General features: G+C 48.2%; 1 protein-coding gene across 2 annotated transcripts in view; it reads right to left on the bottom strand.

The window, feature by feature from the left end:
• Nucleotide 1: 1 nt before the first annotated feature.
• Nucleotides 2-13,054, bottom strand: part of scube3 (signal peptide, CUB domain, EGF-like 3) — a 50,892-nt gene continuing 37,839 nt past the window's right edge. For both annotated transcript variants that reach the window (XM_037478685.2, XM_037478686.2), the window contains 14 exons: nt 9,434-9,550; nt 5,948-6,070; nt 5,721-5,837; nt 5,532-5,627; nt 5,303-5,419; nt 4,700-4,861; nt 4,260-4,463; nt 3,873-4,034; nt 3,616-3,783; nt 3,358-3,519; nt 3,080-3,277; nt 2,841-2,993; nt 2,533-2,612; nt 2-2,218 (listed from right to left, as the gene is read on the bottom strand). In XM_037478685.2, coding sequence (XP_037334582.1) covers nt 2,066-2,218; nt 2,533-2,612; nt 2,841-2,993; nt 3,080-3,277; nt 3,358-3,519; nt 3,616-3,783; nt 3,873-4,034; nt 4,260-4,463; nt 4,700-4,861; nt 5,303-5,419; nt 5,532-5,627; nt 5,721-5,837; nt 5,948-6,070; nt 9,434-9,550 — 2,012 coding nt within the window. In that variant the 3' untranslated portion in view covers nt 2-2,065. The remainder of the gene's footprint in view (nt 2,219-2,532; nt 2,613-2,840; nt 2,994-3,079; nt 3,278-3,357; nt 3,520-3,615; nt 3,784-3,872; nt 4,035-4,259; nt 4,464-4,699; nt 4,862-5,302; nt 5,420-5,531; nt 5,628-5,720; nt 5,838-5,947; nt 6,071-9,433; nt 9,551-13,054) is intronic.

Here is a 13,054-nt window from a genome sequence, read left to right as displayed (position 1 = left end):
CTGAAGTACAGTATGTTTATTTCAATAAGTGTCGTGGGCAGTAACAAGTACAAACCGGTTTCATTCACCTCTGTACATAGCTTTTTTTCTTTTTTTTTTTACAGTTGATAATGTTCTGTATCATCTCTATAGACTAAACGGTGAGTGAGCATTTCATGAACAAACAAGCTACCAGAAAATAAGAACACCAATTCCATTCATTTAAAAAGACAATAAAAAATCCAGACATTTCTTTACATGAGCAATAACAATTCAAGTGCAAATATCATTATCAACTCTATGATACATCATAGCAAACTCTCGTTAAAAGGCAACAAAAAAAAAAACTTTCAGGTTGCAGGAAAGAAGCTGATTCTGGTGGGGGAGGGTTTTTTTGGGAGGGGGGGGCTGTTGGCCGAGGAGCACACCTCAGTTTGCAGGCAGCACGTGGACTTACTGACCTGACGTGAGGACTTGGTGCCTCGGCCCAGCATCGCCCCCAAAGTCCCTTTGTCATCCTAAAGGTTGGGTGGCCTGCTTTTTAATACAGCTGTGAGGGTCACAGCTTCTTCAGTTACACAGATGGCACCTGAACCATTGACCTACTGGGATTATAAGAGTCGTCCACATATTCATTCCCGTTCTTGCTGAGAGTCTTTCTGGACTGAGTGACTCCAGCAATGTCCTCGCCATACAAGTCGCTGTGGTTCGTTACTTTGAGGCGGACGTGGTCACTTTTTTTTTTTTTTTTTGTGCGAAGTAATCTGTCCAGATTAGAGTGGCGTCATCTGATTCTTGGCAAAATAAGCATATTATGACATATGAAGCAATTACTTTTTATATACATGGAAGGTCTTAACATGAAGCATAGTGTTGGATTTTTTTTTTTCACACTGAATTGTCATGTTTCTTGACTGACTTTATTTATATTTTTGTCCATCTCTTAATAAGAGCAGTTACACTTTGCAACCTAAACATCTCCTGCCCACAGTGATACATATTTAATACAATGCGTCCCAAAAAGAATCCTACAGCCTAGATCCCATTTCACAAGCGTTGTTGTGGATCACAACATGAAGGCGTGTTGTCACTCATTGCACGATGTACTTAAAGGTAGGATGACGGGCTCAGAACTTAGTGCACAAGACAAAGTGAACCGACCTTTTGTGGGCGGTCTTTGGAAGAGCTGTCTTCATTGGGACAGGACCAGGTTTGAGGCGGGTGGGACATGAAGGGGTGGGGGGGTTGTTTCAAAGAATATAAGAAAAAAAGCAATTTTGGGGGTCCTGCGTACGGAATTTAGGATTAAAGAATTAAACCCTCGTCTAGTTTATTTTCATTATTTACAAGATTGGAAAAAAAAACCGACTGGTCAACTTTCTGTGTGTAAGAACTAAGTGTTTCAAACATGAAGAGCTTCCTTAGTTCCAAACCTCGAGGCTGCGTGTAGACGATATCAAAGAGAATATGAGTTTGAAGCATTAAAGTGACCTTTTTAGAAAGAAGCAGCAAACATAATGTCCCTCAAAGACATTTCTCCCTTTCTCTCTGAGACATGTTCCACTAGACAGCACACTCTCTATTATTTTGTTGTTCATCTCCAATAAACCCCCCCCCCCATGATTCGGTCCAAACGGACGCAGCAAAAAACGTGAACTGTTTTAACAGTAAAAAACTTTTTGAAACCGCTCTAAGAGCTCAAACATGGCACGACTTCCAATGACCTGGAACGCAGGGGCGACACAAATTCCAAACCGCCGCTCCCCCCAGGGTCACACAACCAGGGTCACACAACAAATGTACAACACTGAACACAGTCACACTCAACGGCCACGACACGCACAACGCTATGCCGTCTCAAATGGCCCTTTTCATATCTTTTTGATTTTCTTTGTGGTTTCATTGCACAACAGCAGCCAAACCCACTCATGAGCTCGGGGGGGACCTCCGGGTTTCTCAGGTATGCGTGTACGGTTTACTGTCGAAGCCTATGGGAAGTAAGAGAGGGTGACTAGTGTCCTGCGAGAGTTGCGGGATGGCCTGTGGTGGGGGGGGGGGCGGGGGGGGAGGGTGGGGTTCACAAGCTTTACTTGTACGGTCGCAGAAAAGCGGACACTTTGCTGCTTATGAGGCGGATGAAGGAGCGGGGGAGCATCTCGTTGGACTCCCGAGTGGTGTACTTAAAGTAGTTGTTTGGGTGAGCCAGCACGTCGAAAAGAGTCTTAATCAGTTTTTTGTCCTGCGGGGAAGAGCAAACGGGTGTAAACGCGACACTTATTCAAGTTTATCTTCACTTGCTTAACTTACTTCTCTCCTTCACAATCCCTTAAATAACAGTTGAAGCTGTTGCACAATGCTGCTGAACACACACAACACACCTGCTTTACAAAATCATGTCAGTGTTTTCTGACAAGTGCCAATTTCTCTCTTAACAACAGCTTTGTTTTGCATCAACACACCTTAAGGTGCAGCTTCTTGTTTAACTGAGTCACCTGCAGCAGGGTGAACAAGAAATGAAGCCCGACAAACACAAGATGAAGTAAACCTGCTGACCTTGAGGATTTCTTGGTGGTTTTCTGAGGCATAGAGTCTTCCATCTCGCACAATGTCCTCTACGAGCTGTTCATAGTCCTCTGAATTTGTACAAACGCAGGACACGACCACTTTTAATCATCTGAGAAAACACTTCACACGTCATCAAGACAACGTAGCATAAAAAGTACAGAAGTGACATTCGAAGGTCACATCAACATACTGTGTATCTGCCATTGACAAAACCTCCCTTGTGTCATATTAGAAGTCACCCGAAAGGTGAGGGAGCTATGGGACGCGCGTGTGTGGTGAGCGAGAAGGCCACGTACCGTCATAGGTGACGTAGGGGATCTGAAAGCCTCTGCCGCTGTTGGCCTCGTTGGACTTGAAGTTGATCCAGAGGCGGCGGGAGCGGGCCGTGAAGGCGATGGGCCGCTCGTACGTCTGGCACGTCTCGTAGGTGGTGATGGACGTGGCCGACCCTTGTGGGAGACACGTGCGAGACAGCGGTGACTAATCGGGAAAGCGCCGTCGGAGCACCGGGGGGAGAAGAGGGGAAGACACTCACAGTTCTTCCTCATCACCAGCACATCTCCGCACTCGTCCTCCGAGGGCAGGAAAATCTCCGGCACCACGATGAGGATCTTGCGCTTGCTGGGCGGGTTGATGTTCCAAACGCACTCCACGTTAGCGGGGTAATTACCGGGGTAGTTGGGCGACTCGATGTAGCCCATGAACTCGCCCATCTCGCCCCCGCACTGCCTGTCTGGACGCACGCAGAGAAAAAATAAAGAAAAGAATTGGGCTCCCGCTGGCGAAGACACACAGAGTCGCGGCCGTACTCACTCTTGCACTGCGAGACGCTCGTGGCGCCGTCGAAGTCGGTGGTGGTGTTCCCGGGGCAGGAGATGCAGTAGTTCTGCCTGAACTCCGTCTGATACGTGCCCACCGGGCAGCGGATGCACCGGTGCACCGTGGTGTTGTAGTAATGACCTGGAGAACACTGGACTGCAGGGCGGAAAGGACAATACTTGTTAAACGGGGCGGGGGGGGAGAGGGGGGGTTGTGTGTATTTTCCCGACTGCATAGACAACGCAAGCTGACCTTTGACTTCGCAATCGTGGAAGGAGCTGGCACCTTCCCGCTTGGTGCCCAGCCCCCCCCCACAGGGGAAGCACAGGGTCCGTCCCAAATCCGGCTGGTAGGAGCCCTGGGGGCACGCCTGGCACGGTTTGAACCCGTCTCCGGAGAAGGACCCCGTTGGACACTGTCCTGGATTCGATTAAGCACAGCAACGCGGAGACGCTTTAACAACCGGGGGGGGGGGGAGTTCACATTGACCACAACCACAACTGGGCTACCTGCGCAGGAGGAGAGGTTTCTGGCCCCGACGACGCCGTGGCCGTCGCTCCCGGGGCAGAGGTCACAGGCCAGCTGCCCCTCCCTCTCCTGGAAGGTGCCGGGGGGGCACTGGACACAGCGCTCCTGCTCCCCGTGGTAGTAGGACCCCGGCAGGCATCTGACTGAGGGAACATCCCACAACGGCAACGGGTCAGAGAGAACTCGCCTCGGTTTGACCAGCTGTCTGTTGTGTTTAAATGTGTGTAAATGTGTGTACTAGAACACATTTCATCGGGGTTTCTAAAGAAGCAATATGCATCACAGGTGGCGTTTGGTTCACCCCACTGGACCTTGTATCGCAGGTTATGACAGCAAAAAGGCTGGAGGTGACCCCCCCAACGTCTTACCACATCGCCCGCTGTCCCTCTCCCAGCCGGGGCCACACTTCTCGTGGCTCGGAGCCGCCTGCGGCAGCTTCTGGGCGACCTCGTACTCCAGGCCGGCGACTCGGATCAGGAAGCGCTCCTGGTTGATGGACTTCTTCAGGGCCTTGATGTACGTCTTGACCTGCTTCTCCATGCGCTGTCGCAGGCAGCTGAGATTGCAACTCCCTGTTTACGGTCCAATAAAAACAAAAAGGGGTAAAAGTAACCAGCACGCAGTCCGTCCTGATCGGGTTGGACTGTAACTGATGATCATTTTCAGTACGGATTAATACAAGGATTATTTCCTCGATACATCCATCGGTTTTTGGTTTGCAAAATATTCTGTTTCCTACATATTAGGTGGCGAGTAACGATAAATAAATCAGTTGGCTGTGAAATCATAACTGCCCAAGATGGCCGACCTGTAGTGTCTCCAGGTTTGACCTCAGCTTCCAGCTCCAACGTTATACGCGTCACCTCCTTGTTGGACGGGTTGCGCGCACGTCGCCCTTTACTCTTCTTCGAGGAGTCACATTTCAGGTTGACGAACGTCACCAGGCAGTTGCTGCAGGGCTGCCCCCCTCCTGCGAACAACAGGAAGTCAGTGAACCAATGAGTGACTCAACTCGCGCTGAGTGGCGTCTGAGAGACGAGATCTTGAATTCCCTGAAAAGTATGACCCAATGGCAGCAGTTACCTCATTGGCAGGTTCATTACGGCTGCACTTTATTTATTATTTTCACTCAATTGCAGTTTACGGTCTCCATTAATTGACTAATTGTGTCGTTTATAAACAGTCAGATGATTGTAAGATGCGTTTTTTACAGCGGTTTGTCTAAAGCCCAAAAGTCTAAATAGCATTTTGTTGTAAGAAAAAAAAAACACGACAATGAATGAATGTCAAATTTCGGGGAAAATAAAATAATTATTAATAATAAAGGAACATTCATAACCAATGAGATAATTGCGTCAGCTGTATACTGTATACACCTACAGGTGTAATAGCATTGCCGATTGGGACTGACCTGGTCCAAGTGTCCGTCCCCTGTCCTCCGTCCGGCCGGTCAGCTTGGGGTGCAGGTAACATTTGGCGTTTTTAATCTTGAAAGAAGCCGTCTGCTTCACTGGGGGGGCCAGAGTCTCTACAGACAAACACAGCACAGTGGGTCGGGGGGCGGCAGACTTTGCGACACCACCCTGACGCGTCGTCAAAAGGAGGCGTTTGATTTGCGTCAATCCGAACGGGCAGCGAACCTATGCAGCTCTGACTGCTGCTGGAGTTGAGCCTGGAGGGGGACTTCCCTCGGAGGACGGGGATGCCGCAGCTGACCGAGTAGCTGTTGTCCGACTCTGCGAAAAAGAAGGCGCCGCGTGTCCAGTTAAAAAATGATCTCTGTTTTGCGATTGCATCCTCACTGCGGGAGAGGATGGGGGGGGACGTACCTGCCAGATAGTGAGCCTTGGAGGCACAGGTAAGAGAGCAGCTCTCCTTCTTGCCCGTCTTGCTACAGGTCAAAGTGGCCTTTGGTGCCAACAGTCCCAGAGGACATTTCACCAACTCTGAGACAAAAAAAAATGTAAACACACAGAATTAATAACAGCAGAGCGTAAGAGAAAAGGCTTTGTGTGTGTGTGTATGTTCACCACAGGGGGGCAATGCTGCTACATACCAACACAGTCCTTCCTGTTCCAGTGCAGCTTGTGCCCGGGGGGACAGGTACACTCGTAACTCCCCAGCGTGTTGACGCAGCCGTATTTACAGCCTCCGCGGTTTATGCTGCACTCGTCAATGTCTGCGAATAAAACCGGTTGACATGAAGACATTTAGTGGACACACACACACACTGAACGTAAAAGATGGGTTAGGATTAGGGGTTAGGGTATTTTTTTCAACATTTTGACAACAAAAAATGAGGCCCAAAAAGTATTTATTGAGAACAACAAAAGCCACAGTGTCCCGTTCATAGAGGTCGGGTCACATTCCTGGAAGTCAAACCGGAGTCGTTCTTCTGGCCTCCTTCAACCTCACGGTCAAAAACCCCTTCAGCGCCGAAGAGTTGTGGCGAACAGTAAATTACAACCAGGCCAGAAGCCAGGAGGCCGAGGGGTGGGGGGGGGTTCAGACGGCGACCCAGGGAAAGGGACGGAGATGATGGCAGTGATTGATGATCGAGTACAAACACACCCCCTCCCCAGTCTTTACTTGTCTCATTGGGTTAATCAGCCGTCAGAGTGCGAGAGGTGCGCCCGCTTATCCTCCAATTCGAAGGCCGTAGAGCCCGCAGCGAACGTCTGATTGGGAGCGTCGGCGGGCAGCGGTTATTTGGACTTCTTTGTCGAAAACCGTCACCGGTTACGAGACGGGCGGGACACGGGGAAAACAACAAAAGGAGGCGAACAGACAGCGAGCCCTCGACAGCGGCTCCGTGTCATCAGAGAGGAGTTTTCGCGACGGTCTGGGCGAGTTCATGGAAATCTCGCCATCCTCTCGTTTTAAATCAGTTTCGTGAGTCATCGACGTCTTCAGAAACACCCAGTCCAAACATTGTGGAGCATTTAAGAGGGATTTTCCCCCCAAAACGCGGTCTGGACAGCTTCAGCATTTTCCAAACGTTGATAAGGTATCCACTTAAACTGTGTGGTTTTAGCGGGATTAAATGTACGCGTTCTGCTAGATCCATCTGTACATATACGTGTCAGTACCAGAAGATCCCTGCTTGGGTCAGACGAGGTGAATTAAAACATAATTACAAAGTATTTAAAGTCAGACTATTGCAGCGGAAATGAGCGGATTGTTTTGCTAGCTGGGGGGGGGGGGGGGGGGGGCTGTATATAATCTCACTCTGCAGGAATGTTGACAGGCCTCGGCACAATGTTCGACAGCAGGTCACTGACCTGATTGGGTTTGTTTGGGGGGGGTCGTCTATTGTTAAACACTGAGCACCTCTTTCTGGATTGTTTGGCAGCTATATTTCGGGTTGATAAACCACACGTGGAATAACATAACCCTGGTCGTGGCCCGGGAGTGGAAAGGTACCACAGGGAGGGCCATAAATCTCCGGGGTTATCTAACAGTTGTAGCAGCGCCGACGAAAAGCGAGAGGAAATCGTTCATCACCTCCTGTCTCAACCAACGGAACGGAACCATCTCCTCTCCATTCAGCGGCTCGCTGCGGCCTCAGCGGGGTCCTTCACATGAGCAGAGGCCCCACCAGGTCCCCAATGCACAGTGTGTGTGAGTCAACAGGGGGGGGGGGGGGGGGGGATGAGATAAAATAAACCCCTTATAATGGAACGTAACATCTCAGCAGCAGCATTACGAGAATCTCTGGATATTTATTGCTGTGACTCTTGCGACTCTTTGACGTATTGCGTGATACTACAGCCACTATCCTCATGATTATCAGTCAGATTTATCTTATTTCTAATATTTCTACTCTGACTATACATCTTTTTGTTGGCATTTAGTTTAACTACCCTGTAAAGCATATGACACCTGTTGCTCTCCCTGTGGAGTCTTACATTTTGTTTTCCAACCCATGAAGGGTTATTTTCTTCAGGCTATAGGAGGTCCAAGGGCAGAGGATGTCCTTTGTTGTACAAATTGTAATACCCTCCGAGGCTAAATTTGTTGAAAAGATTGTATTGCATGTGGCCAATCTTTACCTGTAATAGACAATAAAAGACAAAAGACATGGGGAGACGTAGCGGCAAACATGCAATTGTCTTCAATTTGGCATTTTGCATTGAGATCCCATTTTTTCGTCTTTGCGGGTGTAACTAGACTGTTGTGTTTGTGCCGATTACCACGCGCGTTCTGGCCTCTCTCTGGTCTCGTTCCTTACTCTACATCCTGTTGCAACATTCTCGATCAGTCAACCTGTCAAACTCCAGACCAAATCCCCCCCCCCCTCCCAGAACAAATCACCCCAAAGCTACGTATTTCCAAGTGCACGCGCTGCCTGCGTCTCGAGCAGAACTGCAGCGAGGCCCCCGAGGCGCGGCAGACAGCAGCAGATTCTTACTGGTGATACGCGCTCCATCAAAGAGCCGCCGCACCACCCTGATGTGCTCTGGCGGGCCTCTCGCTCCCTTTGAGGCACATCTGACGCGCCCCCCCCCCCCCCCCCCTCCCCCGCCCCACACACACACAAACACCTCTGCCCGACACCAGAGGCTGTTCCTGCTATCTGGTCCACACCAGAGTGCTGCAGGTGGACCGTTGATGTCCCATAAACACGGTCGTGCTCCACCTCTGCCTTCATGGAGCTACGGCACAAATCGCCAACCCCTCACCTCGCAGCTGAACGTCTGAGATTAATTTCCTGCCTTGCAGGCAGCTACCTGTTTAATACAAGTCAAATTTCAGGGACTTAAAAGTGGCTTGGGGAAGGAAGATCCATTAGTCATTCAGTGAGATGTGGTTATTGGACAAGAATGCGGTTGCATGTGGAGACTTCGCAGTGTGTGTATCTAAAGGGAACTGTGATATGCAGAGGTAATGGGTGAAGAGGTGAACAATTTAAATCAAAATGAAGACCAAATGATGGATTACCGTTCAAGTTGTATCAAGTTGATTTTTTTTTGGGGCCTTTTCACACACGCTCAGGGCCAGGCAAACGGCTCTGTGAGACGGTACCTGTTAACACTGGCATGCTACTAGGCTAACATGCTAACATGCCAATGTTTTGTTATGTACATGAATCTTGAAACGAAGCTTTGGAAACAGATTACAATAAATGTGTGAACAGAACTTCGAATAGAATTCGGCCTTCAGAGATGAAGCTCTAAGCTTGCTACGCATTCATCTGATAGTTGTCCCGTGCGTCCAATTAAACCACCTGACTCACACAGAGCCGTGCTGCTAACGCGGCTAAAACAAAGAAGAAAATGAGTATGCTTTGGGAATAGATCAGCATGTCGTGGTCCCTTGCTTCCCATGCACGTTGCATGTTGCATGTCGAGCTGTCGGTGGAAATCTAAATGAACAACAGCTCTATTTAAAATGTCGTCGTGTTACTTTCCTGCCAAACACACGGGCACCTGAGGGAGGGTTAGCGAGGAGGTGCAGAGGATGCAGAGGAGGATGAAGAGGAGGAGGAGGAGGAGGAGCGATTCGCAGCAGAGATTTGCATCAAGACACAAGGCTGGCTCACCCCCGCAGTGCGCCAGGCCGTACAGGACGTAGCCCTTGTGACAGAGACACTGGAAGCTGCCGGCGGAGTTGACGCAGAAGTGGTCGCAGGCGCGATCAAAGGAGCACTCGTCGATGTCTGCGCGGAGAGAAGAGACGAGCCGTTAGAAGAGCTCTCAGACAGTTCAACAAATCACAAAAAAACACTTTCTTTTCTTTTGTCACAAATTGTGATAGGTCACAATACAAAAAAAGAAGAAAAAAAAACATCCTGTGAAAGCAAATAGTCTTCGGTGAAGGGAGTTGACCTGCTGTCATTCCGTTTTTCCATTTTGTTTCATTGAAATGGAATTTTCAAAGTATTTTTGAAATAGCGGGAGTCAGAAGGACGCCGGCTCTCCGTTGGATAAAAGGAGCTCAAAGAACCTGCCGATCACTCTCCCTTTCCTCCTCTTAACATTACAGCATTGTTAGAGCCCCCCATTGGAGTATTTGAATCAATACGTCAGATGCGGGTAGAAAGATGTCCTCCCGACCAAACGTGCCAACACAAAAGATGAAGCTCCATCCTGTCAGTGGCGTCTTTTCTTTTAGACTCATGAATCACAATAAGACGTTTGAAATGTCGTGGCCTCACAGACCAGACTGATTGATATATGAAGCGACGCGAGGTGGACGGTTTGGTTTTATTACCATAAAAAGGTTTCCTTTAATGTCAGCAAAAAACAGAGTCAAGCCCAGGCAGCGCGTGGTGGGAGAAAATGCAGATGTGCTAGGACCTTTGCTTGATGTGTACTGTAATTGACTCACTTAAGAAAACGTTCCCGTGATTTTCTCGCCGTCACACGGTCGACGCGGGTATTCCGCAGCAATTAGAGGAGTTTGGTTAAATGACGGGTTGCCTTGAAGAAGCCAAACGGGCAGACGGATAAGTGCCCGCACAAATCTCGCACGGAGTTGCACAAAATATTGGGCGTATTGCTTCACGTCGGGTGGGTGGGGGGGGACCATGTGAAGATGTATGTGAGAGCATCAAGACGATGAAAATAAACGGCCATTAAGAGAATATAAAGTTTTTTACGGGTTCAATTTAATGCTTGAAACAAGTTATCAATCGACAACCCAACCGCACCCTTGTTTTCAAATGGAAACATTTCAAGTCGAAAAAAAAAATAAAAAAAACATTATGGGAGGAACATCTAAACGACTCGGGCTGAATACCATTGGGGCCTCGCTGTTTGTCGCCTGTCGGGAGATGACGGCGGTGGTGGATGAGGTGGACGATGTGTTGCAAAAGTCATTGGTTTTGGCATGTTGAGGATAAACTTTGCTCAGCAAGCTTTTGAGGGAACAGTTGGAAAAAAAAAAAAAAACCTCTGGGGAAATGGGCGTGGTGCCTCAGCTTACCCTCGAAAAATGTTGCAGTAAGTGACAACAGAAGTCGATGTGCAACTTATCATTATATCGTTTTGTGTCGTGCTGCGCCACAGAGAAGATGTGTGAAGACATCTGGGACTCCTGCAGAACAACCCGTATTTATCAGGCAGCAGGAGCAAAGTATGCAGTAGGTTGGCAAGATTGCATTAAGAGGTGATGTACGTGCAGAGGAACATAGATACATGTGCAATAACAAACCAGAGGTTCAATCAATTATTTCTTCTTTTTGCCTTTTAAAAAAATAATTAAAAAATCAATCTGCCCACTCATTGCAAGTCGAGAACTCAATGCTTTACTTTAAGCTCCATCCTTGCTCGATGCTACGGCCCCAAGGAGGTGAACGACGTCCGCTGAAGCTAAGAAAAAGGTCACCATTGTTTACGCGGAACAGATAAGAGCTCCATCAAAATGTTCCCTTCTGGAGAAAATGTGGCATCAGGTGAACATCTCCCTGAGTACCCTCATGTGGATTAGCAGCGAGGAGGAGATTGTTGAGGGAGGAGGAATGCTGACAGGCTCGGCAGACGTGTCCAATCCTGATTTATGGGCCGCGGTCCACTGACGGCAGGGAAACACCATGACTGTTTAAACCAAGATAAACCCAGAGTTCAGTTTACACATCTCAACACCTCGAGGAGACAGCAAACGTCTTTTTAAGTGTCGGCCCATCGAGCCCTCATTAACTGAACCGCAGTGCTGTTTGCTGAGGGTCGCCCATAATCATCATCTTCTTCTTCCTCCGAGTTCAGATGCATGATGGGGGTATTTGATATTTATAAAAAGGGGAACTTCATAGATTTGTTGTCAACTGTGAGAAAATTGTCATTTTTTAAACCCTGCTTTACAAACTGGGAGTGATTGTCTCATAAAAGACACTAAAACTGTTGATCAGTCAGGCTGTATCAATTTGTACAGTTTACAGATTGTCTTTTGGAGATTTTTTTTTCAGTGGTTTGCAATACAAGTGGAAATTGTTGTAATAAAAGTGAGTACCGTATTTTCGCGACTATAAGGCGCACTTAAAATCCTTTTTTTTTCTCAAAAAACGACGCCTTATAATCCGGAGCGCCATATACATGGATCAATTGGTTGATCCATACTGGTTAACGAGGATTCATTGGAGGGAAAGGCTGGTGCCAGCAGCCGCGGTAATTCCACCTCCAATAGCGTATATTAAAGCTGCTGTAGTTAAAAATGCTGGTAGTTGGATCTCGGGATCGAGCTGTTCCAGCGCTGCCTCTCGGTGCAAGATGCACGAAAGCATTTGCCAAGAATGTTGGAGGTACAGAGATATTGTTAATATCCACATTAACGTTTGAACAACGTTACCATGGGAGTGAAGAGTTTTCAGAACGCTTAATAACGTTTGATTTAGCACAGCCCGATCTAGTGGATGCATAACGCAGCCGCAGTCAAACGCTTTACTGCAGTATCTTCTATGCGCCTTATAATCCGGTGCGCCCTATATAGGAAAATAGTTCCAAAATAGGCGATTCATTGAAGGTGCGCCTTATAATCCAGTGCGCTTTATAGTCGCAAAAATACGGTAAGTTTTTATGCTGTTGGTTCTTTTTCCAAATCACAAGTCCTGCAATACCACAATGAAAATTCATTCTAATGGCATTGCACAACAGGAAATCCAGCGTTTCTTTGGAGCTTTTCCTAATCGGGACTAAAAGTCAGAATAGCTTGGCCCCTGCAGCTCTCATTTTCTTTCTTTGAAATAAGCATTTGGCAAGTCCCAAAGCTTCATGGAAGTTCAACACTAAATCAACGGAGCACCCTTCGATCTTAAATCACAGACTTTGACAGCGACACCGGGGCTAAACCGTCAACAGCCACCAACGCAAAAGTTGAAGCTTTATTAACGGCGCCCTCCGCCAAAATTGAACCCTGCTTGTCGTTCCACGCGGTGAGAAAAAAATGAAAGGAATGAGTGGAGCGGATAAGGAGCAGCCAGCGGTGTGGAGTGTGTGTGTGAGTGAGCGTGGTGGCAGAGCCTCACTCAACAAGAGGTGAGCTTTATCACAACCCTCCTCTGCAGACAAAACACACAGCACCAAACAAGGACAACAGTGTTCCCGAGTTGCCCTCCCCCCCCCCGTGCACCCGAACAGCACGCGGCGGGGAGGGTTAAGGCGCGGCGCCACGGAAAAAAACAAAATAATTTACATTCCGACATGCGCAGGCCACATTTTCTCAGTTA

The sequence above is a fragment of the Pungitius pungitius genome, chromosome 1 (genome assembly GCF_949316345.1).
Source record: "Pungitius pungitius chromosome 1, fPunPun2.1, whole genome shotgun sequence".
Lineage (NCBI taxonomy): Eukaryota > Metazoa > Chordata > Actinopteri > Perciformes > Gasterosteidae > Pungitius > Pungitius pungitius.
The sequence above is the reverse complement of the archived record's forward strand: the minus strand, read 5'-3'. Positions and strand labels throughout refer to the sequence as shown.